Source organism: Oryzias latipes, chromosome 6 (genome assembly GCF_002234675.1).
Source record: "Oryzias latipes chromosome 6, ASM223467v1".
Classification (NCBI taxonomy): Eukaryota; Metazoa; Chordata; class Actinopteri; order Beloniformes; family Adrianichthyidae; genus Oryzias; species Oryzias latipes.
The window spans coordinates 5,597,004-5,623,530 of NC_019864.2; the positions used below are offsets into that span (position 1 = coordinate 5,597,004).

Sequence of the window (26,527 nt, forward strand, 5' to 3'; positions counted from 1 at the left end):
TAGTTGGTCGTTAGCCACAGAACAGCTAGCAAGGAGCTAACCGAAACTGAACCGGAGAAGAGCCTCTCCGAGGTCGCCAGCTGAGACCGAGGCCGGAAGAGTAACAGCGTGACCGGCGGTCAGCACAGCATGAACGCGAACAGACCCAATCAATCCCCAGCGGAGGACGGGGAGCTGGAGGACGGGGAGATCTGCGACGATGAAATCGAGGAGAATGTGCCGATGCGGCGGGGGGAAGGGAGCAGGCTCCGTGGCGGTGCTGGTCAGAGGACTCGGAAGCCGCACCCGCAAAATATAGGGCCGCTCCTGGGTCACCAGCCGCCGGGCTTCCTGCGTGTGTTGCCTTACAACCACGGACCCTTCCCCCCCAACCACAGGCAGCAGTGTGGGCCCAGCGGGCCCGATCGGCCTCCCTTTCCGCCCGCTGCACATGGACTGCCGCTTCCCCCGCCGCCGGGACTCGGTTTGCTTGGCGAACCGAGTCCACGATCCAACTTCTGGGAGCGTAGCCACGACGCGCTGGGCAGGTTTCGCCACCGGGTCGTGCCGAACAGAGGACGGGGAGGCAGGGGGAACTTCCGAGCCCCGCCGAGTCGTTATGGGCCCCCAGACATTCACGGATCCCCGCTGAGAAAACGTATCCTTCGGTGCTGGTGTTCGGTATGGAGTCACATTCCTTTAGTCTGTCGCTGTTGTGAAATGATGTCAACCTGTTTCTGTTCAACGCTGACAGCCTGTGTCCCCTTTAAATAGATCATTTGGACACGTTTAAAACCGAGAAGTAGCTCCTTTGAACTTTTGTAAACATGGATCCTGTTTTTAGAAGAATTTTGGTTTTCGTAACAGCGCGTAAACAAGTAAAGGTGTGTTTTTTTCCTACACAAACTGTAATTAGTACAACCTCAGACTTTTGACACCTTCTGAACTCATTGACCATTTAGAACCTTTCTCCTGTCAGCAGCCAATCAGAGGTGCCTCTCTCTGTCCAATCAGAACACAACATGTACTGCTGAAGGATTCACTCAAAAGGATCCTTCCCAAACACTTTGGTTGTGTCCAAATTCCTTCACTACTCACTACTTAGTGCACTATATAGCACGTTCGCCATGTTCAAGTGCTGTCTGAATCTACAATCCCAAAATCGAGCGCCCTAGAAATTTACCAGAAGTCTCTGGGAAAAACCAGTGTGCATCGATGCTCATTTAGATCAGGGAATATAGACCATAATGCATAGCGCCGGAAGAGAAATTGCAATAAAATGAATTTAAATGTTTATCTTTAGAAGACAGTGGGACTCTTAAATAATCGGAAAATGCTTATATTAATTTGATTTTAACTTAGTGAAATCGATGACGTCATATCCGCCATAAAAAAAAGTGAGCATGGTGTCTGAATTTCTTTTAAAATCCAGGGCACTACATAGTGCTGCACTATATAGCGTGGGAATTCGTTCATAGCCTTTTACTGTCACTACGTCACATCTTCATGACAAACACGCCGTCTTAACTACAGAGAATAGAACTGTAAGAGAAGATATTTAAGGTTCCTCACTGTTATTCTGATATTTTTTAGAGCTTATAATGGTAAAAGCACTAAACCCAGAAGTCCTTCAAATTGTGTTTGTTTGGCTTTTTATTTGACACCACCGTGTCGCCCCAAATCTCCTCATTTGTTCAGAGATGTTCTCAAAAACAGAGACATTCAAGTGGATGGTTTTGGACATTTTCACAATCAGATCCAATGTGACCACACAGAGCCTTAGGCTGTAATTCATTTGAAATCAACCCTCCAGTTTTTTTTATGATAACCAATTTTCCATTTAAACAAGCTGAGATCACTGTGTTTTTTCCTTAAACTGTGTCATTGTTAGCCAAGTATGTGAGAGTTAAAGTATTTTGATCACTTTTTTTTATTTTTCTAACTTGTCCTGTCCAACAGCTGGGCAGGCAGATGAGGACTGAGGGCCTCTTGTGTTGGACATATTTTACTTTAATGAGAGGGGTTGTTAATCTTCACACAAAAAAAATATACCCCACAGCAAAGTACAGCAATCTTCGTGTATATACATATACTCATATATACACATTTATATACATATACACACACACACACACATATATATATATATATATATATATATATATATATACATACATATATATATATATATGTATATATATATGTATGTTTGTGTGTGTTCATGTATATACACATACACACATATATATGTGTGTGTATGGGTATATACATGTGTATATATTTATATATATATATAAATGTGTGTGTGTGTGTGTAAGTATGTACATATATGTATGTATATATGTACATATATAAATATATAAAAGTGTGTGTGTGTGTGTATGTATATATATATATATATATATATATATATATATATACACACACAGTGATCCCTTGCTATAACACGGTTTACTTTTCACGGTTTCGCTACTTCACGGATTTGCATCGTGTATTGTGTTCTGCATTCTGATTGGCTAAAAAGTCACTCCGCTTCTTCTCTATCTGCGCGTCAATAACGCTGCAGTTTAATATGCACACGTACGTAAAAAAGCTCGCCAAATTTACAACACGTACGTGCAAATCATCTTGCAATTTCGAGTTTCTCTAAAACCCATAGAGAAAGAGCGACAACAACTGTCAATCATCATGTTCTTCTCCCGATCAAACACAGCTGCACCGCGGGCTTCAGAAGGAGAAAACACTGCAGAGCGAAGTCAGGATGCAGAGCATCAGTCTGAAGAGCAGTTAAATACACCTGAGTCACTATTTGTTCCACTGTACTTTGTATTTTTTTCATAATCATTTTAAATTTTCTCCCGTTTAATCCAATTACCCGGGTCGCGGTGGGCGGGGCTAATCTCCGCGATTTGAAGCCTTCTGTTCACATCGATGATTAAAATTATTATTTGACAGTACAGTACAGAAGTTATTTTTTTCTAAAGTACTTTTATTTGTTAAACAAATGCTTAAGCTTGTAAAATGGTTTGTTCTTTCTTTTCAATGTATAATAGAGTATTTAATTGTATAATAATTGTAAGAAAAAACAAAGGTTTCTACTTCCCGGATTTTGCCTATCACGGGTTCTTTTTGGAACGTAACCCGCGCGAAAAACAAGGGTTTACTGTATATATATAATTAGGCCTGCACAGTATACCGCAAATGTATCGTTATCGCAATATCCAGCTCTGCAATAGGCACTAAATCAGAAAAATTAGTAACATCTGCAAACCTAATTATCTGTAGAACAAAGTAGTAATAACAACAAATAACTGTAATGAGTAGTTTTTCGTGAAGACGTGATGGTAGAAAGTCATCCTGACTAAAATAAATTTGAAGGAACGAAGATCCACTTTATATAGAAAAGGTGCTGATTGGTTAAGTTCAGAAAAAAAAGTTTGAGGTTGTAACTTCAGCCAGTAGATGTGTTTGTGTCCACTGTAGAAAAACACTTTTGCATGTTTATGTGCTGTTATGAGTACCTGAAATGTTTTTATTATTATTTGTTCTTTAAATGTTCAAAAAATTTTACAGCCGTAAATATTTTTTACAGATGAGCAAATTTGGGTTTTCGAGAGCACAAAATTATACCACACCTGTTATTTTTATAAGAATGCATACATTTTGTGTGCTAATGCGAATGATATTGACTATTTTACACCTGCATGGTACCTTTGTAAACCAATGCCTCCTACTGTGGTGACTGAATTACAGAAACTGCCGGGGGGATTCAGTCAAATCTTCACGTTTATCTCGATGAGGAAAATAGAAACATGTGCTTTCACTCTGAGTTTGTGGGTCTCTGGTTGCTTGCTAGTTTGTGGTTTTCTGCCTGCGTTCCACTGAGCAAAGTTTTCTGTAACTGTGGGGTTCAGAGAAGCCGCCGGTCCGGAATCGGGCCAGGAAAGATGGTTCTGGGATTCCTGGTTCCAGAGTGGATGCTGGCACCAACGAAAGCTTTGAGGACCTTCTGTCCAAGTACAAACAGATCCAGCTGGAGCTGGAATGCATCCGAAAGGAGGAGACCATGGTCCTGGGCCCCGCAGCTTCTCCTCTCAGAGAGGGTGCTGCAGAGAGTGTTGCCGGGCCTCCAGAGGCCGCACCAGCACCAGGACTGGGTCCAGGACCCACAGGAGCCGAGGAGCTGGTAGACCACGAAAGGAAAGAGAAAAAAGTGTTTCATGCATTCAACATCAAGCCTCTCCGTCAGAAACTTCCTGTACCGGCCACCCTGGACCAGAGCCAGACAGAGTGTGTGGATCCAGGTGCAGCAGGTGGAGGTGAGTCTGGATCTTGGATTTGTGCATAAGCCCCACATGTCTGCAGGAGGCCTTCAAGGCTGTGATTTTTATTTTGGCTGTCCCAGCTGCTGCAGGAAGTTTAGAGCAAACCGCAGAAGGAGGGGCTGCTGTGGTGGGGGAGCTGTGTGTTATCTGCAGCAAAGTCTCTCTACTGCCACCAGGGGGGGCAAGTGGTGAGTAACTGTTACCTCAGATACTTCAGTATTTTCTTTGGGTTAAAGCAAATGCCATGTATTCGTTTCAAGTGAATGTGAATTGGAGTTGTAAAGTATGAAGTAAAGGAGCCTTATGGAGAGCACTTTCCACCTTTCGCAGCCCGTCTGTGATGTCACTTCCTGTATTGTGTGTCATCAGGAGAAAGGGGTGCCAGTGAAGCTGGCGTGAAGGGATGGTGCGGGTGCTGCAGTGAGGACGCTCAGCCGGTCAGCTCGTGTCCAAGCCAATCACCGGCCTCGAGCGAGGAGTCCGCCATTTTACCCGACAAGGTGAGCTCCTGCCTCCCGTCCGTCTGCATTGCTTCTGAATCAGAACGAGCATGTGGACGGTGGGGTCACATCCACCTTTATGAATGAAGGGCCTCAATCCGTCGTGCTCTGCCCTGGATATCCACCTGTCCGTCTGAGGTGCGTCTCAGTTGCGTTGGCTCGGGAGTCTCTCTCATGACCGTCAGTAAGTTTCTCTGGTCCGGTCCCCTCCCCCGTCTCTCAGGGCGGTGTTTTGTCCTGCTACCCCGTGTCGAGTATTTCGTCCCGCTCTCTTTGCTCATCCAAAACTTGAGTAATCAGACCCTGACAAGCTATGACAGACGTGTGCTCTGTCACAGACCCCCCCCCCCCCATGTTTTGTGTCGTAAATGATATGTTTTTGTACTTCCACAATTAAACTTTTGTCGTCCGTGGCAAAAATAGACACCAGTGTAAATGTGGGTATGTCGCCTTAAATATAAAATAGCATTCATAAAATTTTATTTTGAAAGTACAACAAAAGATTTTATTTTGAAACCCAGGCCTGTTTCCCATTTTTCCGGGTGTTCTTCCGACATTGACTTGTCCGCAGACAGGGAACTCTTGCATAAAGAGTACAATCCCATTGATTAATAAACGTTTGATTTTTACGTGTCAACGCAACGGAGACGCACTGCAAACGGACCAGGGAACATCAGCCTTTACCCTACATATCCCCCCCCAGGTGGAAAAGGTGGAGGAGGAGGAGCTGTCGGAACTGCAGCTGCGTCTCCTCGCTTTGCAGTCCGCCAGTAAGAAGTGGCAGCAGAAAGAGCAGCAGGTGATGAAAAAGAGCAAGGACCGGATTTCCAAAGCTGCCCAGGACAAGAACTCTGGCTCTGGACTGACTTCACCTACCAAGCAAAGGGTCACCACCAGGTCCGCCTCCGCAGCTGCAGCTGCTGCAGCCGCCACGGACAGGAACAGCAGGAGCCGGTCAAAGCTTGCAGACAAGGAGCGGACAAAGACCAGGCCCAGACCTGCAGACAGAGAGAGACCAAAACAGAGTCCAAAATTGGGATCCAAAGCTGCACCAGCGAGGAGCAGAACTCCAGCTAGACCTCATAGCTCCAAGAAGATAACTGGTCCAGGTGAGAAGCCGCGCCCTGCAATTTCAGCTGGTGTTTGTGGCAGCAAAACCTGCTATAAGTGAACCTGAACCTGATCCAGGGCTGCTAGGGTGACACTGAACCTTCAGCCCCATCTTGACCTTACATTCATTTTAATGATTTGCAACAGAGTTTACAAAGTCCAGATCAGAGCGTTTACAAGGTCCAGAACTGAGTGTTTCTATGGTCCAGATCTGAGTTTGTCCATGGTCTAGATCTGAGTGTTTCCATGGTCCAGATCTGAGTGTTTCCATGGTCCAGATCTGAGTGTTTCCATGGTCCAGATCTGAGTGTTTCCATGGTCCAGATCTGAGTGTTTCCATGGTCCAGATCTGAGTTTGTCCATGGTCCAGATCTGAGTGTTTCCATGGTCCAGATCTGAGTGTTTCCATGGTCCAGATCTGAGTGTTTCCACGGTCCAGATCTGAGTGTTTTCACGGTCCAGATCTTAGTTTGTCCATGGTCCAGATCTTAGTTTGTCAGTGATCCAGATCTTAGTTTGTCCATGGTCCAGATCTTAGTTTGTCCATGGTCCAGGTTAGAGTGTTTCCATGGTCCAGATCTGAGTTTGTCCATGGTCCAGATCTGAGTGTTTCCATGGTCCAGATCTGAGTGTTTCCATGGTCCAGATCTGAGTGTGTCCATAGTCCAGATCTGAGTGTTTCCATGGTCCAGATCTGAGTTTGTCCATGGTCCAGATCTGAGTGTTTCCATGGTCCAGATCTGAGTGTGTCCATAGTCCAGATCTGAGTGTTTCCATGGGCAAGATCAGAGTGTTTCCATGGTCCAGATCAGAGTGTGTCCGTGGTCCAGATCAGAGTGTGTCCGTGGTCCAGATTAGAGTGTGTCCATGGTCCAGATCAAAGTATGTCCATGGTCCAGATCTGAGTGTGTCCATGGTCCAGATCTGAGTGTTTCCATGGTCCAGATCTGAGTGTGTCCATAGTCCAGATCTGAGTGTGTCCATGGTCCAGATCTGAGTGTTTCCATGGTCCAGATCTGAGTGTTTCCATGGTCCAGATCTGAGTGTGTCCATGGTTAGGCCTACACAATATATCGCAAATCTATCGTTATCGCGACATCAACCTGTGCAATATGCATATCGCAAAAGACGACGAAAATTGCACTGAATGGTTACCTTAAATGTGCTAAAAAAGTATTATGGCAGTTTGAAGTATTTAATGAATCAAATAAATCCATTTATGCATTTGACCAATCAGATGGACGTCTTTACGTTGTTGACCAATCAGATGGAGCCCTTTTATCTTAGATGTTCGTCTCCTATGTCGATGAGGGTCAATAAGAGTATAATTTTTAAACTGTTGCAATGAAAGGGGAATGGTGTTATTGGTAGTTTTGCTATTTTTTTCACATGCCGCAAGTTTTATCGTTGTTGCAATAATGATTATTAATATCGCATATCGCAAGTTTTCCTCGTCGTGCAGCTCTATCCATGGTCCAGATCAGAGGGTTTCTATGGTCCAGATCAGAGTGTTTCTATGGTCCAGATCAGAGTGTTTCTATGGTCCAGATTAGAGTGTGTCCAGATCAGAGTATGTCCATGGTCCAGATCTGAGTATGTCCAGGGTCCAGATCTGAGTTTGTCCATGGTCCAGATCAGAGTGTGTCCATGGTCCAGATCAGAGTGTGACCATGGTGCAGATCAGAGTGTGTCCAGATCTGAGTATGTCCATGGTCCAGATCTGAGTTTGTCCATGGTCCAGATCTGAGTTTGTCCATGGTCCAGATCTGAGTTTGTCTATGGTCCAGATCTGAGTGTGTCCATGGTCCAGATCTGAGTTTGTCCATGGTCCAGATCTGAGTTTGTCTATGGTCCAGATCAGAGTGTTTCTATGGTCCAGATCAGAGTGTTTCTATGGTCCAGATCAGAGTGTTTCTATGGTCCAGATCAGAGTGTTTCTATGGTCCAGATCAGAGTGTTTCTATGGTCCAGATCTGAGTGTTTCTATGGTCCAGATCAGAGTGTTTCTATGGTCCAGATCAGAGTGTGTCCAGATCAGAGTATGTCCATGGTCCAGATCTGAGTATGTCCAGGGTCCAGATCAGAGTGTCTTCTTGTTTACGTCAGTCTGATCAGGCTGGATAAAGGTCTGCAAAGGAATACAAAGAAACAGATGATAGATTACAAAACATGATCATCTACAGCTGACAGGGAGGAGGTTTCTAAGGACCAAACTATAGAATATCAGTAGGACCTTCATCATTCATCAAGTTCAGTCAGCAGGTTTGATCCAAGCATCAAAGACTTTGTGTCAGAACTTCCTCTGGTATGACTGCCTCTGTCTGTCCACCAGGCTCAGCAGTGAAGCAGACGTTCAGGAAGCAGCAGCTGGACACCTGGAAGCAGCAGCAGCAGCAGAAGAAGCTGGAGGAGAAACGCCGACAGGAGGAGGAGGATCGACGAAAAAGGGAGGAAGAAATCCGCAGAATCCGGGATCTGTCCAACCAGGATGAGCAGTACAACCGTTTTATGAGGCTGGTGGGAGGCAGGAGGACTCGCAGCGGGGTAGGAGCTGGGGTCACGTGTTCCCAGGTGAGCTTGGTTCTTCTCTGAGGCATCTTCACCGTTGCCTTTTTCCAGTCCAGGGACCAGGACCAAAGGAAATCTGCTGGCAAGCTAGGCCTGGATACCTTGGGTAACCTTTACCAGTATGACAACTATGATGAGGTTGCCATGGACACAGACAGCGAGACGGGTTCCCCAGGTGAGCAGGACGGCCTCAGCTGCACCTGAGTTCCAGTTTCCCCTCGATGTCACTCAAATTTCCTTTTCCTGTCAGCATCATCGCCCCAACACGACCTGCTGTCAGCACACGAGGCCGGACGCTTCCCCCCATCAGGCCTTTACCGGGCCGAATCCATTGATTTTGAAATGGTACGCCCCCCGCCCCACACAGAAACAGTGGAACACACTGTCTACCCTTGAAAACATGAACATACTCTGCTTTCTTATCCTTTATTTTAAATACCCCCCACCCCAGCCCTTTCTCTCCTCTACGTTGCAAAGTGTTCCTCCCCCACCACCACCCCTCCCTCCCCCAGATGAGCTGGAGCCACCCCCCAAGCCGCCGTTTGCTGACGAAGAGGAGGAGGAGGAGATGCTGCTGAGGGAGACTTGTCTGATGTCTATGGCAAACAAGCGTGTGGCAGCTGAGGTGGGTGCCCCCCTTACACACACACACACACACACCACACCCCCTACCAGAACCAGACTGGAAGTGGGCCTGTGTGGACAGAGAATGATGATGATGATGGTGTCTCAAACCTGTTACAGAAAAGCTCCAGTGCCCCTACGTCGCCAAGCTGCCCACTTCTTGCGGACGTTCAGCCCCCCGCCAGAGGAAACCTGAGCGTGGTCAGTCTGAACACTGTGCCCGCAGGAAGAGGTGGACGCTTCACCAGAACACACCACGCCTCCAGAGCTCCACTGGTGGTGAGCACCCCCCCCACACACACACAAAACACGACCGGCCCCACCTGGGATGCGCCCCTCACCTGTCTTGTTGTTGCAGCTGCCCAGACACAAGTCAGTGGTGGTTTCCCTCAATGACTCGGATGACAGTGACTCTGACGTGGACGCCTGCAGCTCCTCGCAGGTGGAGTTTGGAGGTCTGGAGTTCATGATCAAGGAGGCCCGCAGGACGGTGGAGGTGGGTCACAAACCTTATTGAACACCAGGAGAGGCTGGGAGACTTTTTTTTTTCTTTCCCTTGATAAAAAACAACAACTCCATTTTGATGTTTCACAGGCGGCCAAACCCAAAGCTGCCTCAGTATGTGAGAAGGAGAACAACCCTGTGAGAAGTGCAGAGGCTCCTGAAGCCCAGAAGGCCAACTTTCTCCTGCAGAGCGAGCAGCTCTCCCGGTAACATGACTTCCAGAAACACTGCGTCTTCAGGGAAGCCTGAGTCCGATGGTGACATTTGACACTGTGCGGTAACAGGGACAGGCCGAGGAAGGACCCGTCTGGATCACCTGCTCCTGAACCCGGCCTGGATCCATTTCTGTGGCCGGCTGCAGAGCTACGGCTGAGCAAGGTGGAGCACAGACTCAGCAAGCACAGGTGAGCAAAACTTCAACCAGCCGAGCTTTGCTGGAAGCACAGCCGACCAAACATGACAGGGTTTCTGTCCGTCTGCCACAGAGAGCTCCTGCAGAGGGACGAGGTCATCCTCAGACACCTACTGCAGCAGGAGCTGAAGAAAACAGAGTCTCTGAAGACGGCCGAGGCCAAAGTGGCCAAACTCAGAGAGCAGCTGCATGCCTCCGAAAGGGTTGTGGTGGCCAATCGAACACTGCTGAAGAAGCTACAGGAACAGGTGAGCCGCCTGTGCATGTGTGCTGACAGGGATCTGCCACAGGTCTTGTCAGGAGCGCTCTCATGCCTCGTGGATGTCCTCGCCCCTCGCAGGTGCAGCGCGTCGAGCAGCGAGTGTCGGTGAAAAAGACTCAGGCCGTCCACCTGGAGAAGGAGCTGATCCAGGCTCAACTGGCAGCGGGACAGGGGGCCAAACGTCCCGCAGATTCCACCCCATCTGTGGTGAGATGCAGAGCCTTCACTGCTGTGAAGTGGCTTAAAGTCAAAGATGAGCGATCGTCAGCCTTTTTTTTGTCATTTCAGCAATTCTTTCACTTTATTAAGCTAATTAAGAGTTTAGCTTTAAAAAGACCCATTTTTTGCTTTGAACTTTTAAAACAGTTAACTGCCATGCTCTTTGACAGCGTAGAATTTCAGCACACATTTAGCTAACACCACTATGAGATCACGCACCACGCTGAGACGTCCTCAGACAAACAAACTGATGAGCTTAGACTGAGAATGTCATCCGGAGAGCAGTTTCTGGTCACAGATTCTGCAAGTTGTTCCCCTAAAAAAAAGGGGGAGTTTGGTCTGTGATGTTCATCATAGAAACTACGGTCCAGGAAATCACACTATTTGATTTTTAAAAAAAATTTATTTGTACAATAAAGCAGAAAATCAGTATCTCCTCCAAACTAACAAGAATCATTTCCATTTCTGTTTCTTCCTCTTTAACAAAGTCTTTTGTCCACTTCAGAAACGAGTTATGTTCTTTTCATTCAAGAAGCAGACTTGTTGCTGCAACATTTCTTTCTGCCGTTGATTATGGGGATGTTTCATACACACATGCCCCTGTTTAGGCTCCGCCCACACATCGGACTCTTTTTTTTTTTTTCATGCCTCTTTGCGTTTCATAACAAATTGTGGAGCAACTAGTTCAGGGGTCGGGAACCTATGGCTCTTTTGATGGTCACATGTGGCTCGCAGACAAATCTTTAATTATAGTTTTTTTTTTTTTCATTAGACCAGCCCTTCTCGGGCGCGATGCGATGCCAGAGGCGCGCAGTAGTAGCGGTGCTTGGAGAGAAAACTATCAGTTTACTATTATCTATTATTTCACAGAGTTTGTACCAGGAGGAAACCTGTGAATTGCCCTAAAACTGCGCGCTCCCGTCTCTGAGGAAGAGCGCGCAGTTTCGGGGACGGGATGTGTGAGGAAGAAAGCCGAGGGGGGGGCAGGTGAATCGCGCAGAGATGGTAAAAACGTAAACCCGCTGCCCATCACTCACTGCAGCGTGTGAGTGTGTGTTTGGTTCCATGTCTGTCTCACATCTACAGAACATTCAGACCTAAGATCCCATTTAAAGTGTCAACACCTGCATGAAGCAGGAACTCACCACGTATCAACCAGACTAGACAATCAGCAAAACTACCACGAGAAATACTCATCATTTATTAGCAATAGCATAACAATGTTATTAAAAAGAATCCACAGACTTATTGTACTTTAAAAATGTTGAAATTACATCAAATGCACACATTCACTTGTATATTTAGTTTTAAACAAATTGTCGCGGTCTGAGTTGGACTGGGTGGCTGTTGGGCCGCGTTAAAAGTTCTGGAGTTCATTGAACGCATCGATCAGGCAGAGATCTGATTGGCCCTCAGTTCTGTCGCTCAGCCTGTTGTTGGGGAGTTTGGACCAATGGGGTTCAGCTATGGGCCAAATAAGGGAAATGGGAGGGCTGGAGCGGGAGGGGGGGAATATAAAGCTGGGAGAAGCGCTCTCTTCTCGGCGGGAGAGAATAAGGAGTTGCTGAATTAATTGTACGGCGTTTGTTAGGGGTCTGCAGTAACCAGAATAAAGAACCCTAAAAGAGGTTAAGTCTCCGTGCCTCAGTGTGGGAAAGGGACGCTACATTATTGTATGGCTCTTTCGAAATTACATTTAAAAATATGTGGCGTTTAAGGCTCTCTTGGCCAAAAAGGTTCCCGACCCCTGCCCTAGTTGGTTGAGTTGGTTGAGTTGGCGAGTTGGTTGGCCTGCCTTATACATTGGCACAAAGGGACTCATCGGACTGCTCCCTTCATATTTGAACGTGGCTCTGCAGCGCAGATCTGATGCACCTTATGCTCCCCGATCTCAGGGAATCTACTCGCTGTCAGTCCAGAGTGCTCCAACAGAAACAGGAAAGATGGCTTTTCAAGATGAAGGATCTGAAAATGCAAGCACTGACCTGTAACTGCCTTGAATTAGTTGGTTTCATTTTTATTTATTTATACTTTTTTAAATGTATGTTAATTCTATGAAATGTCTTGGGTGTATGTAACTTTTGCTTGTTGACCCGGACTTCCTTGAAAAAGAGATCTGTGGATCTGAATGGGATTTATTTCCTGGTTAAATAAATAAATACAATAATTGTCACCTATCTGAACTGGTTGTCTCTATAAAGACACCCGTCCACACCCTTAAACAGTCAGACTGCAACCTCCACCAAGACCAAAGAGCTGTCAAAGGACACCAGGGATTGTAGACCTGACCAAGACTGGAATGAACCAATCTAGAACCAACAAGCAGCTCAATGAGAAGAGATCAACTGTTGGAAAGAAAATGGAAGAAGATCTCCCTCCACCTCGAGCTCCATGTAGGATCTCACCTGGTGGAATCCAAGGAATCTAGAGAACTGTGAGGAAACAGCCCTGAACTGTACAGATGAATTGGTCAATGACCTGAAGAGAGCTGGGACCACATCAACAAAGGTTAACAGAGCGCTGAGTAACACCACACCCACTATGAAGCATGGTGGGGGAAACATCATGGTTTGGAGCTTCTTTTCTTGACTGATCCACTCTGAGGAAAGGATGAATGGATCCACCAATGTTGAGAGAAACCTCCTTCCATCAGTGAGAGCATTAAAAATGAAACGCGTCTGGATCTACCAGCACGACGATGAACCCAAGCACATCGCCTAGGCAACCAAGAAGTGTCCATGTAAGAAAAAACAATAATAAAAACGTTTTGTGTACTAGCCAGTTTCTGGATCTCAATCCAATAAAGAATGGATTGAGGGAATTGAAAGTTTGTTGTCCAGCAACAGCCCAAAAAACCACAGCTCTGGAGAAGATCTGCATGGAGGAATGGACCAAAACAGCAGCTACAGTGTGTTTGAACCTGCTGAAGACCTACAGGGAACCTTTGACCTCTTCCATTGAAAACCAGGGTTACAGGTGAACTTTGTTATTGACCAAGAAATAAATTCTTTAAAAATCAAACAATGTGAGTTCCTGGATTATTTTCTACTTTCTTTCTCTCCCAGTTGATGAACATTACAGACCAGACTCAGCTTTTCTAGCGGGACAACTTGCAGAATCTGTGGCTGAAAAATCCTTTTGCTGCAACACATTTATTGGCAGTTAAACAGATTCAGATTCCAAAGACTTTAGAATATATATTTAGTCTACTTAATGACATTCAGCACATCACCATCAGTCTGGACCACTTCAGTTTCAGCTGCTCTCCATCGGTCTTTAATGCTGATGATGGTTTGATGATGGTCAGTTAGCCTCTGTCCGTTTGTTTCCCCCTCATTAAATAAAATGTCCCCCATTGTCTGGTTGACACTGATGTGAGCAGAGCTGGAAGGGGAGGGGGTGTGCTCTGACCCTTTCCTGTCTCCACAGCCCAGTAAGATGCAACGTTTGGACACCTCCCGCCACTTCTCCGAACAGCAGTTTGCTGAGCTGATCGCACAGAAGAGGCGGCTGCAGCAGCTGGAGGCGGAGTACGCCCTGAAGATTCAAAAGCTGAAGGAGGCTCAGGCGCTCCGGAATAAAACAGGCCCAGCGGAGCCCCAGGCACCAGCCTCAATCCCCCCACCAGACCCGCCGGTGGAACCGCTGCCCGCGCCCGCCACCTTTCTCCCACCTCAGCCCTCCTTGCATGACCTGTCCCAGGATAAGCTGGCCCTGGACAGTGAGGACGTCCCGGATGCTGATGATCAAGAGCCAGAACCTCCTGCTGCCCCCATCTCTAAAGATGGCCGCCGCTCCTCCCTTAGACAGTCTAACAGTTCCTTCACCAAACCCCATCTGGATGCTGTGAACTCCTCCAACTCAAAGGATGGGAGTTGCACCAAGCTGGCCAAGACAGGAGGTGGAGGCGAGCTCCCAGCAGAAATGTTTTCTGGTCTGAACATGGAGAGTCTGAAGCAGAGGTTCCAGCAGCAGACCCAGCTGGGAGAGCTGCTGCACAGGGAGGTGCACAAGCTTGGGGGGGACGTGAGTGACCCCCCAGCCCAGCAGGTAAACAGCACGTCTTATTGCTTAGCTGCCACACTGTCTGCCCTGAGACCACCCTCATCCGGCCTATTGTTCAGTTTCCTGTGCAGGTGCTGCCACTAGAGGGGGAGACGAGCCAATCAGCAGGCTCGGAGCTGAAGCCTGTTCCCTTTAAGGCATACCACAGCCCACTTTTGACGTTCCGGTCCTACAGGTGAGCTCAAGACACCTAAGGATCAGCTGACCCGATTTTCTGTCAACATCCCAGGATATTGGAACATGCATGACGACACTTGTAACCCCCCCCCCCCCCCCCCCCCCCCCCCCCCCCCCCCGCACAGGTTCAGCCCGTACTACAGGACCAAGGAAAAGCTGTCGCTGAGCTCCGTCACCTTCAGTAATGCCATCCAAGCAAACAAATGTTTCTGTCGCTTTGACCTAATGGGTACCTGCAACCACGACGGCTGCAGATGGTGAGTGTGCTTTCAGGATCTACTTCGCTTCAGGATCTGCTTTGGTTCAGTATCTGCTTTGATACAGGGTCTGCTTTGGTTTAGGATCTGATTTAGTTCAGGATCTGCTTTGGTTCAGGATCTGCTTTGGTTCAGGATCTGCTTTGGTTCAGGATCTGCTTTGGTTCAGGATCTGATTTAGTTCAGGATCTGCTTTGGTTTAGGATCTGCTTTAGTTCAGGATCTGCTTTAGTTCAGGATCTGCTTTGGTTCAGGATCTGCTTTGGTTCAGGATCTGCTTTGGTTCAGGATCTGATTTAATTCAGGATCTGCTTTAGTTCAGGATCTGCTTTAGTTCAGGATCTGCTTTGGTTTAGGATCTGATTTAGTTCAGGATCTGCTTTAGTTCAGGATCTGCTTTAGTTCAGGATCTGCTTTGGTTCAGGATCTGCTTTGGTTTAGGGTCTGCTTTAGTTCAGGATCTGCTTTAGTTCAGAAACTGCTTTAGTTCAGGATCTGCTTTAGTTCAGGATCTGCTTTGGTTAAGGATCTACTTTGGTTTAGGATCTGCTTTAGTTCAGGATCTGCTTTGGTTAAGGATCTACTTTGGTTTAGGATCTGCTTTAGTTCAGGACATCTTTTGGTTTAGGATTTGCTTAGGTTCAGGTTCTGATTTAGTACAGGATCTGGTTTAGTTTAGCATCTGATTTAGCACAGGATCTGCTTTGGTTCAGGATCGACTTCAGTTCAGGATCTGCTTTAGTTTAGGATCTGATTTAGTTCAGGATCTGATTTTATTCAGGATCTGCTTTGGTCAGGATCTGCTTTAGTTCAGGGCCTCTTTTGGTTCAGGATCTGCTTTGGTTAGGATCTGCTTCTTCTTCTGTGTTGACCTACAGTGCCCTCTAGTGGATGTTAGCAGGGAACTGCCAAAGGGCATCCAGGTGTTAGTGGAAAAATAAGAAATAAATGAGCCTATTTATGTTCTTTTTTTGTTAATCAGATATAACTCTCTTCTGAAGCTACAAAAAGAAATGCATCTTATAGTACTCTGAAAAACCTGGTAGTCGGGTGACAGATTCAGGATCTGTTTTTGCCGTTGTCCCTCATCTCCAGGCAGCATATGAGGAATTGCACTCTGAGCAGGGACCAACTCTACCAGGATATCTTGTCCTACAACCTGTCTCTGATTGGCTGCTCAGAGACCAGCTCGGACCAGGAGATCAGTGATGCCACAGGTTAGTGTAGCACAGACACGTCCAGTCACCTCATTTCCTGTTCACCAAATAGTTTCATTCATTTCAGCTTTTACCTTCAAAGGTCTGGTACTGTTTCATGAAATCAAAGGATCCATTTTACTTTTTATTTTTGTCTTTTACATAAAGTCGTGTTGCAAATATTTTCAGGTGAAAAGTGTTTTTCTGTTCATTGAATGTGCATGTATAGATACATTGATTGTACTGCAGCTGATCACGGTCAGCGGTCCGCTTGGTTTGTGGGCCTGGTTCTGAAGGTTCTTGTCCTCTAGAGAGCTACCTGAAGAAGCTGTTTGGGCCGAATAAAGATCGCATGTCTGTGGACCAGATGGCCCTTCTTCTTCTCAGCAAAGTCAACGAAAGCAAGAAGCATGGTCAGTATCTTCTTCTGTTGTCAATTGTCCATCAGACTCCGCCTCCTGACCTCTGGCCCCTCTTTGATTTTCAGTCCCCCCGTTTACCACGTGCAAAGATGCCCGCAAATGGAAGCCAAAGCCCTCTGTGCATGTGGGGGCAGACGGTGAGGAGGACAGCGAAGACGAAGCCCCGGAGGCTCTGCCGACCTCTGCAGGAGGTGAGGCACGCAACAGCGCCTCCTCATGGCCGTCATGTTCCACTGGTAGCCAGCTGCTCTTTTACCACTAAATCCTGATGTGTCCTCATCCAGACGGCGTCTGCAGGAGTGGCGCGCCCCCTGTCGACACCTGTGTCACTTCAGAGGACCGCCGCTACTTCATCAGTGAGACTGATGACATTGCCAATCTAGAAGCCAGCGTCCTGGAGAGTCCCCGGGACACGCAGCTCTGGATCAAACTGGCCTTCAAATACCTCAACCAAACCGACACGTAGGTGTCTAGTCCATCTTCTGCTCCGGTTCGGGTTCTGATCCCAGCCTGATCGGTTTCCCTCTTCCCTTCAGCTCCACCGCAGAGAGCCTGGAAGCTGCTCTCAACACATTGTCTCGCGCTCTGGAGAGCAACTGCGAGGACCCGGAGGTTTGGAGCCATTACCTGCTGCTGTTCTCCAGACGTGGCAGTCAAGAGGAGGTGCAGGAGATGTGCGAAATGGCTGTGGAGCACGCCCCCGACTACCGAGTGTGGTGGAATGTAAGTGGCCCCCACAGGCGTGCCTGCAGATGTGTTCCTCACTCAACCTAGAGAGGTGTGACACCATCCTCCTACCTTTGGAGGTGTGGTTCCCACTAACGCATCTGTGTCACCTGTCCGACCTTCTTCCCAGCCCACCTGTCTGCATGATGTCCAGCTGCTGCCAGTGTCCCCACCAGCTGTGCTCTGAGTGGGTGTGTTTCTGGTGTGGGTAGTTATCATTTGCCTTTGCCCCTCAGTACCTGAACCTGGAGAGCTCCTTTGAGGGGCGGGACTACGTGTGCGAGCGTTTGCTACAGTATCTTGTGGTTGAGGCCTCCTGCGACGGAACAGAGCGGCGGTCCTTTCAGCTGATGGAGGCCCTGCTCTACAGGGTGCAGCTCAGCCTGTTCACAGGTCGCATGGAGAGCGCCCTGGCCATTTTGCAGGTGGGGGCCCCGTCCGTCCTGAGTCTCTACGACCCTGCCCACCAGCAGGTGTGGAATGACCTGTGTCTCTTCCAGAATGCTTTGAAGTCATCCCAGGAGCGGAGCGTTGCTGACCACATGACCCCCGCTGACCGCGCCCTCCTCTGGCTGTCCTATATCCACCTGACTGAGTTTGACCAGCTGCCAGCAAGCCTGTTTGACCCGACCGAGTCCGGGCCGGGCCGAATCGTCAGCAAAGAGCCTTTCCTGCTTCCCTGGAGAACGTCGCAAGATGTCAGCACGCCGCCTGACATCCTTATCGCCCTGTTTGAAGGTACGATTTTTTTTTTACCCTGAGAACATCAGCCCATATCTTCCCAACCACCGTCCTCTGGTCCCTTCAGACGCTGTTCAGCGCTGCAGTGAGGAATCGGCGTCAGACGGCGAGCGCACACTGGCGTGCCTGCCCCTGCACTCCAACCTCATTCTTCTCTACAAGCTACTGCAAAAGTGAGTGACACCACAGGGAGAGCGGCGTGGTGAGGGATCGTTCCAGTGACCCCGCCTCCAGCTTCAGCTTTTGTCCCTGCAGGTTCGAGCAGGGTGTGTCCCTGTGTGAAACTCTCCTGGAGGCGTGTCCCGACTCGTGCACGCTGCGAAGCGCCCTCGCCGACCTCCACCTCAGTCAGGGCGATGCAGAGAGTGCAGCTAGTACGTGGCTGCGCGCCCTGGCAGAGTGTCCCCATGACGCACAGGTTTTCTACCACTGCTGCTGCTTCCTTATGAATCAGGTACGCTGACCGTCTCAGGTCATAACATCTAAAGTCAGAACCTGCAACTCCTGTTCTTGAGCTGGACCGGATGAGAACCTGCTCTTTGCAGGACCTGCCTCAGTCCACAGTCCTCCCCCTGATTTCTGTTTCTGCTTTCCAGCAAAAGTCCAGTGGCGTTCCTCCTCTGCTGCGAGCCTTCATGCTGTCGCTCTGTGAGGACAACAGTAGCCGGATGTCCCCTGTGGACATCCTACGGTAGGTGACGCCCTGCCCCCTCCCACTCAGGCGTTTGGATCTTTATTCTGATTCTCTGATGGGGTTCTCTATGCCTTCAGTCACCTTCTGGGTTTCCCCACCAAAGAGCTGCCTACCAGCGCCGTCATTAAGAAGGAGCTTCAGGGTCCGCTCCGTCAGCAGATCCCAATGCTGCACCTTCTGCATTGGTGCGCGCACCCCCACACGCATGATGATGGGTTTTTATACCAACCCTGTTTCTATGCGGTTCCCCTAAGGCTGTGGGTGGGGTCAAATGCTGGTGAGCCAGCCTCTCCTGATTAGTTGCAGGTTCTGTGTTTCCTGTTTTGCAGTCGGTGGCAGTGGCTCCAAGGCGGCTTGGAGGAGGTGGTGGAAGCCTTTGAGCGCGCTCTGGGCTCACCGCTGCAGCTGAACGAGCTGCACCAGCTGTGGATGGAGTGAGTGTGCCAATGCTCGCCTGCCCCAGGTACCAACCACGCTGTCCAACTCTCACGCCGCTGTGTCCGCTTCCCCCTCAGCTACCTGCTCTTCAGCTGCAGTCCGCAGGCCGGTGCTGATGCGGCACAGCTTTTCCCAGATCTTGTTCATCGCTGCCTCAGTACCATCCCGTCCCGGCTGGAGCTGCCCTTCAACCCTGCTATGTTTTGGAGCAGCTACCGCTTTCACAACAAGGTAGGAGCTGTATCTGCCCAAAGTCACATCCCGGTTAATGTTCTGGGCTCTTCCTGTGGTTCTGACCGGTCCCATCTGCCTGCAGGTGGTGACTCTTTACCTGAGACATATTCCACAGCGAGCACTGGTTCTGGAGAGACTGAGGGACGCCATGCCCAACAACATTGAGCTGGGCCTCAGGTGCTCGCGCAGAAACACAGAAGGATTCTGCTGGCTGTGCTCCTGCTGTGTGCTCAGTCCTGCATCTGTTGTCTGTCATCTGTCTGCAGGTTTCTGCTTCAAGAGTGGCAGAATGGGAACCTGGAACAGGTGAAGTTCCAGGCCCGCATGCTGAGCAACTGCGCCCCCCGGTGTTTGTCCAGCTGGAGAATGTAAGTGTGTAACGCTCAGGATCAGAATGGTGAGACTCAAAACATCCCAGAAAAAGTCCAAAACCAGAAACTGGCAAACGCGAAAACCCACCAACATGTTCTTCTGTGCGTCGGACAAGCCCCTCCCACCTGGGGTTCAAAGCATTTAAAGTCATTGGATGTCAGCTTGAGCCAGACGGGGACAGGTGTTTTGGTCAGGATGGTTGTGGTTCTGGTTTGTTTGTGGGTTTTGTTCGCAGGCGGTGAGCAGGAGCCGTCTCACGCTTTCTCTGGTTTTCTGTGCAGAGCCATTGCCGTGGAGAAGGAGCTGAGGGAGCGAGCTGAGGTGAGCTCTGGACTTCTATGGGTCTTTTTCTGTTGACAGCACTGTGACTTTAACACCGCCACCAACCTCCAGCATAGAGGCAGACCACGTCTGTCACTGGGTTCATGGCTGAACAAGCAGCTCTGACAGTCACCACTAGGGGTCACTATGTGACCATATCTCCTCCCAGAAAAAACAAAACCCTTAAAAAGGAAGGTAGTTTGCATAGGGACATACGATCTGTGTCCTAGCATTTCCTGGTGGACTGGCATCCCATCTCCTGTCAGTTGCATCCATCAATCCCATTGACATCCTGTTTTTTGTCAGGGTTTGTGTCTGTTCAGTCCTGAAACTTTTTTAAAGACTTGCTGGCTATACTGCTTCATGGTCATGGATGTGACTAATACTTTAAAATAAAGCCCTGCCTCTTTGTTTAAAAAAAAACGTAGTAAAGCCTCCTGTTGGTGTGGAGGATCTCTGAAGACAAAATGAGCCCTGGTGCCTCTGATACTTCTTCCTTCATGTCGTCTGTGTTGTTTTTCAGGTGAGACTTCTGTTTGACCAAGCTCTGCAGCACCTGCCGCTGTGCGCCGCCCTGTGGAAACATGTAATTCTCCCTACAACACAGCACAACACACAACACTCACAGATGTTTACACTGCAACACAAAGGGTTTGATCTGATTCCAGTTTGTGTACTGCTGGTCAGGTGTGTGCTGACTTATGACTGCAGGTTAGCTATAGGTTGAGTTGTGACTGCAGAGTTGGTGACTATGGAGTTGTTACCTCATCAGTAGTCAGAACTCCACCTTTACCTCATTTAAACTCACAACTCCACCTATACTTGATGAGTTATAGGTGGAGTTGAGACTATAGAGTATTCAAAGGTGGAGTTAAAACTGTAGAGTATTCATAGGTGGAGTTGTGACTGTAGTGTGTTCATAGGTGGAGTTGTGACTATAGAGTATTCACAGGTGGAGTTGTAAATGTAGAGTATTCATAGGTGGAGTTGTGACTATAGAGTATTCATAGGTGGAGTTGTGACTGTAGAGTATTCATAGGTGGAGTTGTGACTATAGAGTATTCATAGGTGGAGTTGTGATTACAGTATTCATAGGTGGAGTTGTGACTGTATAGTATTCATAGATGGAGTTGTGACTTTAGAGTATTCATAGGTGGAGTTGTGACTTTAGAGTATTCATAGATGGAGTTGTGACTGTAGTGTTGTATTCATAGGTGGATTTGTGATTACAGTATTCATAGGTGGAGTTGTGATTACAGTATTCATAGGTGGAGTTGTGATTACAGTATTCATAGGTGGAGTTGTGATTACAGTATTCATAGGTGGAGTTGTGACTGTAGAGTATTCATAGGTGGAGTTGTGATTACAGTATTCATAGGTGGAGTTGTGATTACAGTATTCATAGGTGGAGTTGTGACTATAGAGTATTCATAGGTGGAGTTGTGATTACAGTATTCATAGGTGGAGTTGTGACTGTATAGTATTCATAGATGGAGTTGTGACTGTAGTGTATTTATAGGTGGAGTATTACTATAGAGTATTCATAGGTGGAGTTGTGACTATAGAGTATTCATAGGTGGAGTTGTGACTATAGAGTATTCATAGGTGGAGTTGCGACTATATGGTATTCATAGGTGGAGTTTTGATTACAGTATTCATAGGTGGAGTTGTGACTGTATAGTATTCATAGATGGAGTTGTGACTGTAGTGTATTTATAGGTGGAGTTGTGACTATAGAGTATTCATAGGTGGAGTTGTGACTATAGAGTATTCTTAGGTGGAGTTGTGACTATAGAGTATTCATAGGTGGAGTTGTGACTGTAGAGTATTCATAGATGGAGTTGTGACTGTAGAGTATTCATAGGTTGAGTTGTGACTGTAGAGTATTCATTGTTGGAGTTGTGATTACAGTATTCATAGGTGGAGTTGTGACTGTATAGTATTCATAGATGGAGTTGTGACTGTAGTGTATTTATAGGTGGAGTTGTGACTATAGAGTATTCATAGGTGGAGTTGTGACTGTAGTGTATTTATAGGTGGAGTTGTGACTATAGAGTATTCATAGGTGGAGTTGCGACTATATGGTATTCATAGGTGGAGTTTTGATTACAGTATTCATAGGTGGAGTTGTGACTGTATAGTATTCATAGATGGAGTTGTGACTGTAGTGTATTTATAGGTGGAGTTGTGACTATAGAGTATTCAAAGGTGGAGTTAAAACTGTAGAGTATTCATAGGTGGAGTTGTGACTGTAGTGTGTTCATAGGTGGAGTTGTGACTATAGAGTATTCACAGGTGGAGTTGTAAATGTAGAGTATTCATAGGTGGAGTTGTGACTATAGAGTATTCATAGGTGGAGTTGTGACTGTAGAGTATTCATAGGTGGAGTTGTGACTATAGAGTATTCATAGGTGGAGTTGTGATTACAGTATTCATAGGTGGAGTTGTGACTGTATAGTATTCATAGATGGAGTTGTGACTTTAGAGTATTCATAGGTGGAGTTGTGACTTTAGAGTATTCATAGATGGAGTTGTGACTGTAGTGTTGTATTCATAGGTGGATTTGTGATTACAGTATTCATAGGTGGAGTTGTGATTACAGTATTCATAGGTGGAGTTGTGATTACAGTATTCATAGGTGGAGTTGTGATTACAGTATTCATAGGTGGAGTTGTGACTGTAGAGTATTCATAGGTGGAGTTGTGATTACAGTATTCATAGGTGGAGTTGTGATTACAGTATTCATAGGTGGAGTTGTGACTATAGAGTATTCATAGGTGGAGTTGTGACTATATGGTATTCATAGGTGGAGTTGTGATTACAGTATTCATAGGTGGAGTTGTGACTGTATAGTATTCATAGATGGAGTTGTGACTGTAGTGTATTTATAGGTGGAGTATTACTATAGAGTATTCATAGGTGGAGTTGTGACTATAGAGTATTCATAGGTGGAGTTGTGACTATAGAGTATTCATAGGTGGAGTTGCGACTATATGGTATTCATAGGTGGAGTTTTGATTACAGTATTCATAGGTGGAGTTGTGACTGTATAGTATTCATAGATGGAGTTGTGACTGTAGTGTATTTATAGGTGGAGTTGTGACTATAGAGTATTCATAGGTGGAGTTGTGACTATAGAGTATTCTTAGGTGGAGTTGTGACTATAGAGTATTCATAGGTGGAGTTGTGACTGTAGAGTATTCATAGATGGAGTTGTGACTGTAGAGTATTCATAGGTTGAGTTGTGACTGTAGAGTATTCATTGTTGGAGTTGTGATTACAGTATTCATAGGTGGAGTTGTGACTGTATAGTATTCATAGATGGAGTTGTGACTGTAGTGTATTTATAGGTGGAGTTGTGACTATAGAGTATTCATAGGTGGAGTTGTGACTGTAGTGTATTTATAGGTGGAGTTGTGACTATAGAGTATTCATAGGTGGAGTTGCGACTATATGGTATTCATAGGTGGAGTTTTGATTACAGTATTCATAGGTGGAGTTGTGACTGTATAGTATTCATAGATGGAGTTGTGACTGTAGTGTATTTATAGGTGGAGTTGTGACTATAGAGTATTCATAGGTGGAGTTGTGACTATAGAGTATTCATAGGTGGAGTTGTGACTGTATAGTATTCATAGGTGGAGTTGTGACTGTAGAGTATTCATAGATGGAGTTGTGACTGTAGAATATTCATAGGTGGAGTTGTGATTTCAGTATTCATAGGTGGAGTTGTGACTGTATAGTATTCATAGATGGAGTTGTGACTGTAGTGTATTTATAGGTGGAGTTGTGACTATAGAGTATTCATAGGTGGAGTTGTGACTGTAGTGTATTTATAGGTGGAGTTGTGACTATAGAGTATTCATAGGTGGAGTTGCGACTATATGGTATTCATAGGTGGAGTTTTGATTACAGTATTCATAGGTGGAGTTGTGACTATAGAGTATTCATAGGTGGAGTTGTGACTATAGAGTATTCATAGGTGGAGTTGTGACTGTAGAGTATTCATAGGTGGAGTTGTGATTACAGTTTTCATAGGTGGAGTTGTGACTGTATAGTATTCATAGATGGAGTTCTGACTGTAGTGTATTTATAGGTGGAGTTGTGACTATAGAGTATTCATAGGTGGAGTTGTGACTGTAGTGTATTTATAGTTGGAGGTGTGACTATAGAGTATTCATAGGTGGAGTTGCGACTATATGGTATTCATAGGTGGAGTTGCGACTATATGGTATTCATAGGTGGAGTTTTGATTACAGTATTCATAGGTGGAGTTGTGACTGTATAGTATTCATAGATGGAGTTGTGACTGTAGTGTATTTATAGGTGGAGTTGTGACTATAGAGTATTCATAGGTGGAGTTGTGACTATAGAGTATTCATAGGTGGAGTTGTGACTATAGAGTATTCATAGGTGGAGTTGTGATTACAGTATTCATAGGTGGAGTTGTGACTGTATAGTATTCATAAATGGAGTTGTGACTGTAGAGTATTCATAGGTGGAGTTGTGACTGTAGAGTATTCATAGGTGGAGTTGTGACTGTAGAGTATTCATAGGTGGAGTTGTGACTGTAGAGCAGGGGTGTTAAACTCATTTTTGTTCGGGGGCCACATTTAACCCGTCTGATCTCAAGTGGGCCGGACCAGTAACATAAAAGCAAACTAACAGCTTTGTTTTAGTTTTTTACTCAGTTGGAAAAAATGCCTCAACCAACATAGTAGCCTAATCACTTAGGGCCCATGGATCCCAAATAAAAGTAATTTCAATTAAAGAAAAGTTGGTCTATTCAAATTAATACAGACTGAATATTTTACATCTGTCACTGAAGCAATCCAGAAACATTTCTTTATGGTAAGTCTCTTAGTGGTGCTGAATGTTATATTCTTTGAACACTGCGATGTTGATGACATACAAAGCATTTGGGTTTTGCATTCATCTTCATGAAAGAAAAAAAACTGTCCATTTTTCCTGGAAGGCTCTTCACTCCACTTCACGTTTGAAAACATTTTGGTCATTAGGGTGTTGCTACTGATCATCCTTATAGCAAGATAACAGCGGTAAGGCTCATATGGAACCAAAGTGCATCCTACCCAGACGCAGAGCTGTTATGTTTCGCTTTTGGCACGTGCAGAGATGCTGTTTCAACTGTTTTTCCTTTCCTTTGCTCCCCCTAGTGGCGGAATTGCACATTTCGGTTATTTCTTTAAAAAAGCATAACTCGCCACAGGAATGGACTAGAAACTCGCTTTCTTTTTTAAACATCCTTATGATTTTTACTCTTCATGTGTGGGCCGTAGTAAATCACCTGGCGGGCCGGATAAGGCCACCAGGCCGTATGTTTGACACCCCTGCTGTAGAGTATTCATAGGTGGAGTTGTGACTGAAACGCAGCATTTGGTTTTTGTAAATAAACGATTTTATTTGCTCACATTAATGAGGATGCTTCATAAGTATTGTCCTACATTTTCACCTAAACTTTCTTTTTTCACAAATGTTGGGCCCCCCTTACAATGTAGGAGCAGCCCCCCCCCTTCTGTGTAATTACTGAGTAACCACAGGTGTGAGTGTGAGCACCCCCATATTTTTCACTACGTGCTCCCTTTTCATCAAACCTCCCCTTCTTCACCTACCCCACCTCGTTTTTCCTCTGTATTCCCTTCTGACCACCTCCGTCTCTGTCTCCTCCCAGCGGTTGCTGTACGAGGCAGCAGAGGGTGGAGCTTCGCAGCGCCTGCAGCGGCTGGTGGACCGCTGCCGGCTAACGGGGGTCAGCGTGAGTCTGGGGGGAGTCGGCCCATTGCTGGCTGATGATGTGTGATGGAACTGAACTGATCAGCTGTCAGTGAGGGATGAGGTAAGGCCGACACCCCCGCCTCCTCTTTCCCACCCCCTCCAGCGGTGGGCGGAGCTGCAGAGTCTGTAAGTATCGACTGCTGAGTGACGCCTTTGCTCTTCATCACCTTCTTTTAGTTGCTCTCCCCTTTCAGTTGGATTCATTTCTCCCCTTTTATCTCACTCACCTGAGGGGGGTGGGGCAGGGGAGGGTTAACCTGACATGTCTGATTGAAGGGATGAACCCCACCTTTTGTTTTTTTTGAGTTGGAAAACCTGGACTTTTGTTTAAACTGATCAAAGAGGCAATCAGGTCCCTGATCTGCTGAAAAGGGGGCGTGGCCGCCCACCTGTGCAGTGTTTTCTGATTGGATGAATGAGTGTAAGAGACTAATGATGCTACGGACGCCGCCAAGCGCCGCTGGACTCAGCCAGACTACGGTACCCTTGCTACCTGCTGGGGTTGTCACAGAGCAAAGGACACATCTGTGCGTCTGTTTTGTACTTGTTGTTTTCAGATGTCATTAAATTATTTTCTACAAACTTGGA

The 26,527-nt window shown here is 46.7% G+C and overlaps 1 protein-coding gene across 1 annotated transcript; it reads left to right on the forward strand.

Moving 5' to 3' along the window:
• zfc3h1 (zinc finger C3H1-type containing) lies at nucleotides 1-26,527 on the forward strand. The gene is made up of 36 exons (XM_023955537.1): nucleotides 1-637; nucleotides 3,894-4,298; nucleotides 4,385-4,492; nucleotides 4,674-4,804; nucleotides 5,508-5,913; nucleotides 8,247-8,458; nucleotides 8,534-8,657; nucleotides 8,733-8,827; nucleotides 8,934-9,107; nucleotides 9,227-9,385; nucleotides 9,465-9,602; nucleotides 9,701-9,816; nucleotides 9,895-10,014; nucleotides 10,096-10,270; nucleotides 10,363-10,491; nucleotides 13,933-14,553; nucleotides 14,628-14,743; nucleotides 14,871-15,002; nucleotides 16,098-16,219; nucleotides 16,510-16,611; nucleotides 16,686-16,811; nucleotides 16,905-17,082; nucleotides 17,157-17,343; nucleotides 17,583-17,771; nucleotides 17,847-18,084; nucleotides 18,155-18,260; nucleotides 18,343-18,541; nucleotides 18,684-18,778; nucleotides 18,859-18,966; nucleotides 19,111-19,215; nucleotides 19,297-19,450; nucleotides 19,536-19,630; nucleotides 19,720-19,821; nucleotides 20,107-20,146; nucleotides 20,670-20,732; nucleotides 25,836-26,527. The coding sequence occupies exons 1-36, from the start codon at nucleotides 130-132 to the stop codon at nucleotides 25,962-25,964; spliced, it is 6,207 nt and encodes a 2,068-aa protein (XP_023811305.1). The 5' UTR covers nucleotides 1-129; the 3' UTR covers nucleotides 25,965-26,527.

Coding starts and splice junctions, on each gene's coding strand:
- zfc3h1 (XM_023955537.1), top strand. CDS start 130: ATGAACGCGAACAGACCCAATCAATCCCCAGCGGAGGACGGGGAGCTG. Junction 4,299..4,384: donor TCCAGGTGCAGCAGGTGGAG/GTGAGTCTGGAT, acceptor TGGCTGTCCCAG/CTGCTGCAGGAAGTTTAGAG. Junction 16,612..16,685: donor CAACGAAAGCAAGAAGCATG/GTCAGTATCTTC, acceptor TTTGATTTTCAG/TCCCCCCGTTTACCACGTGC.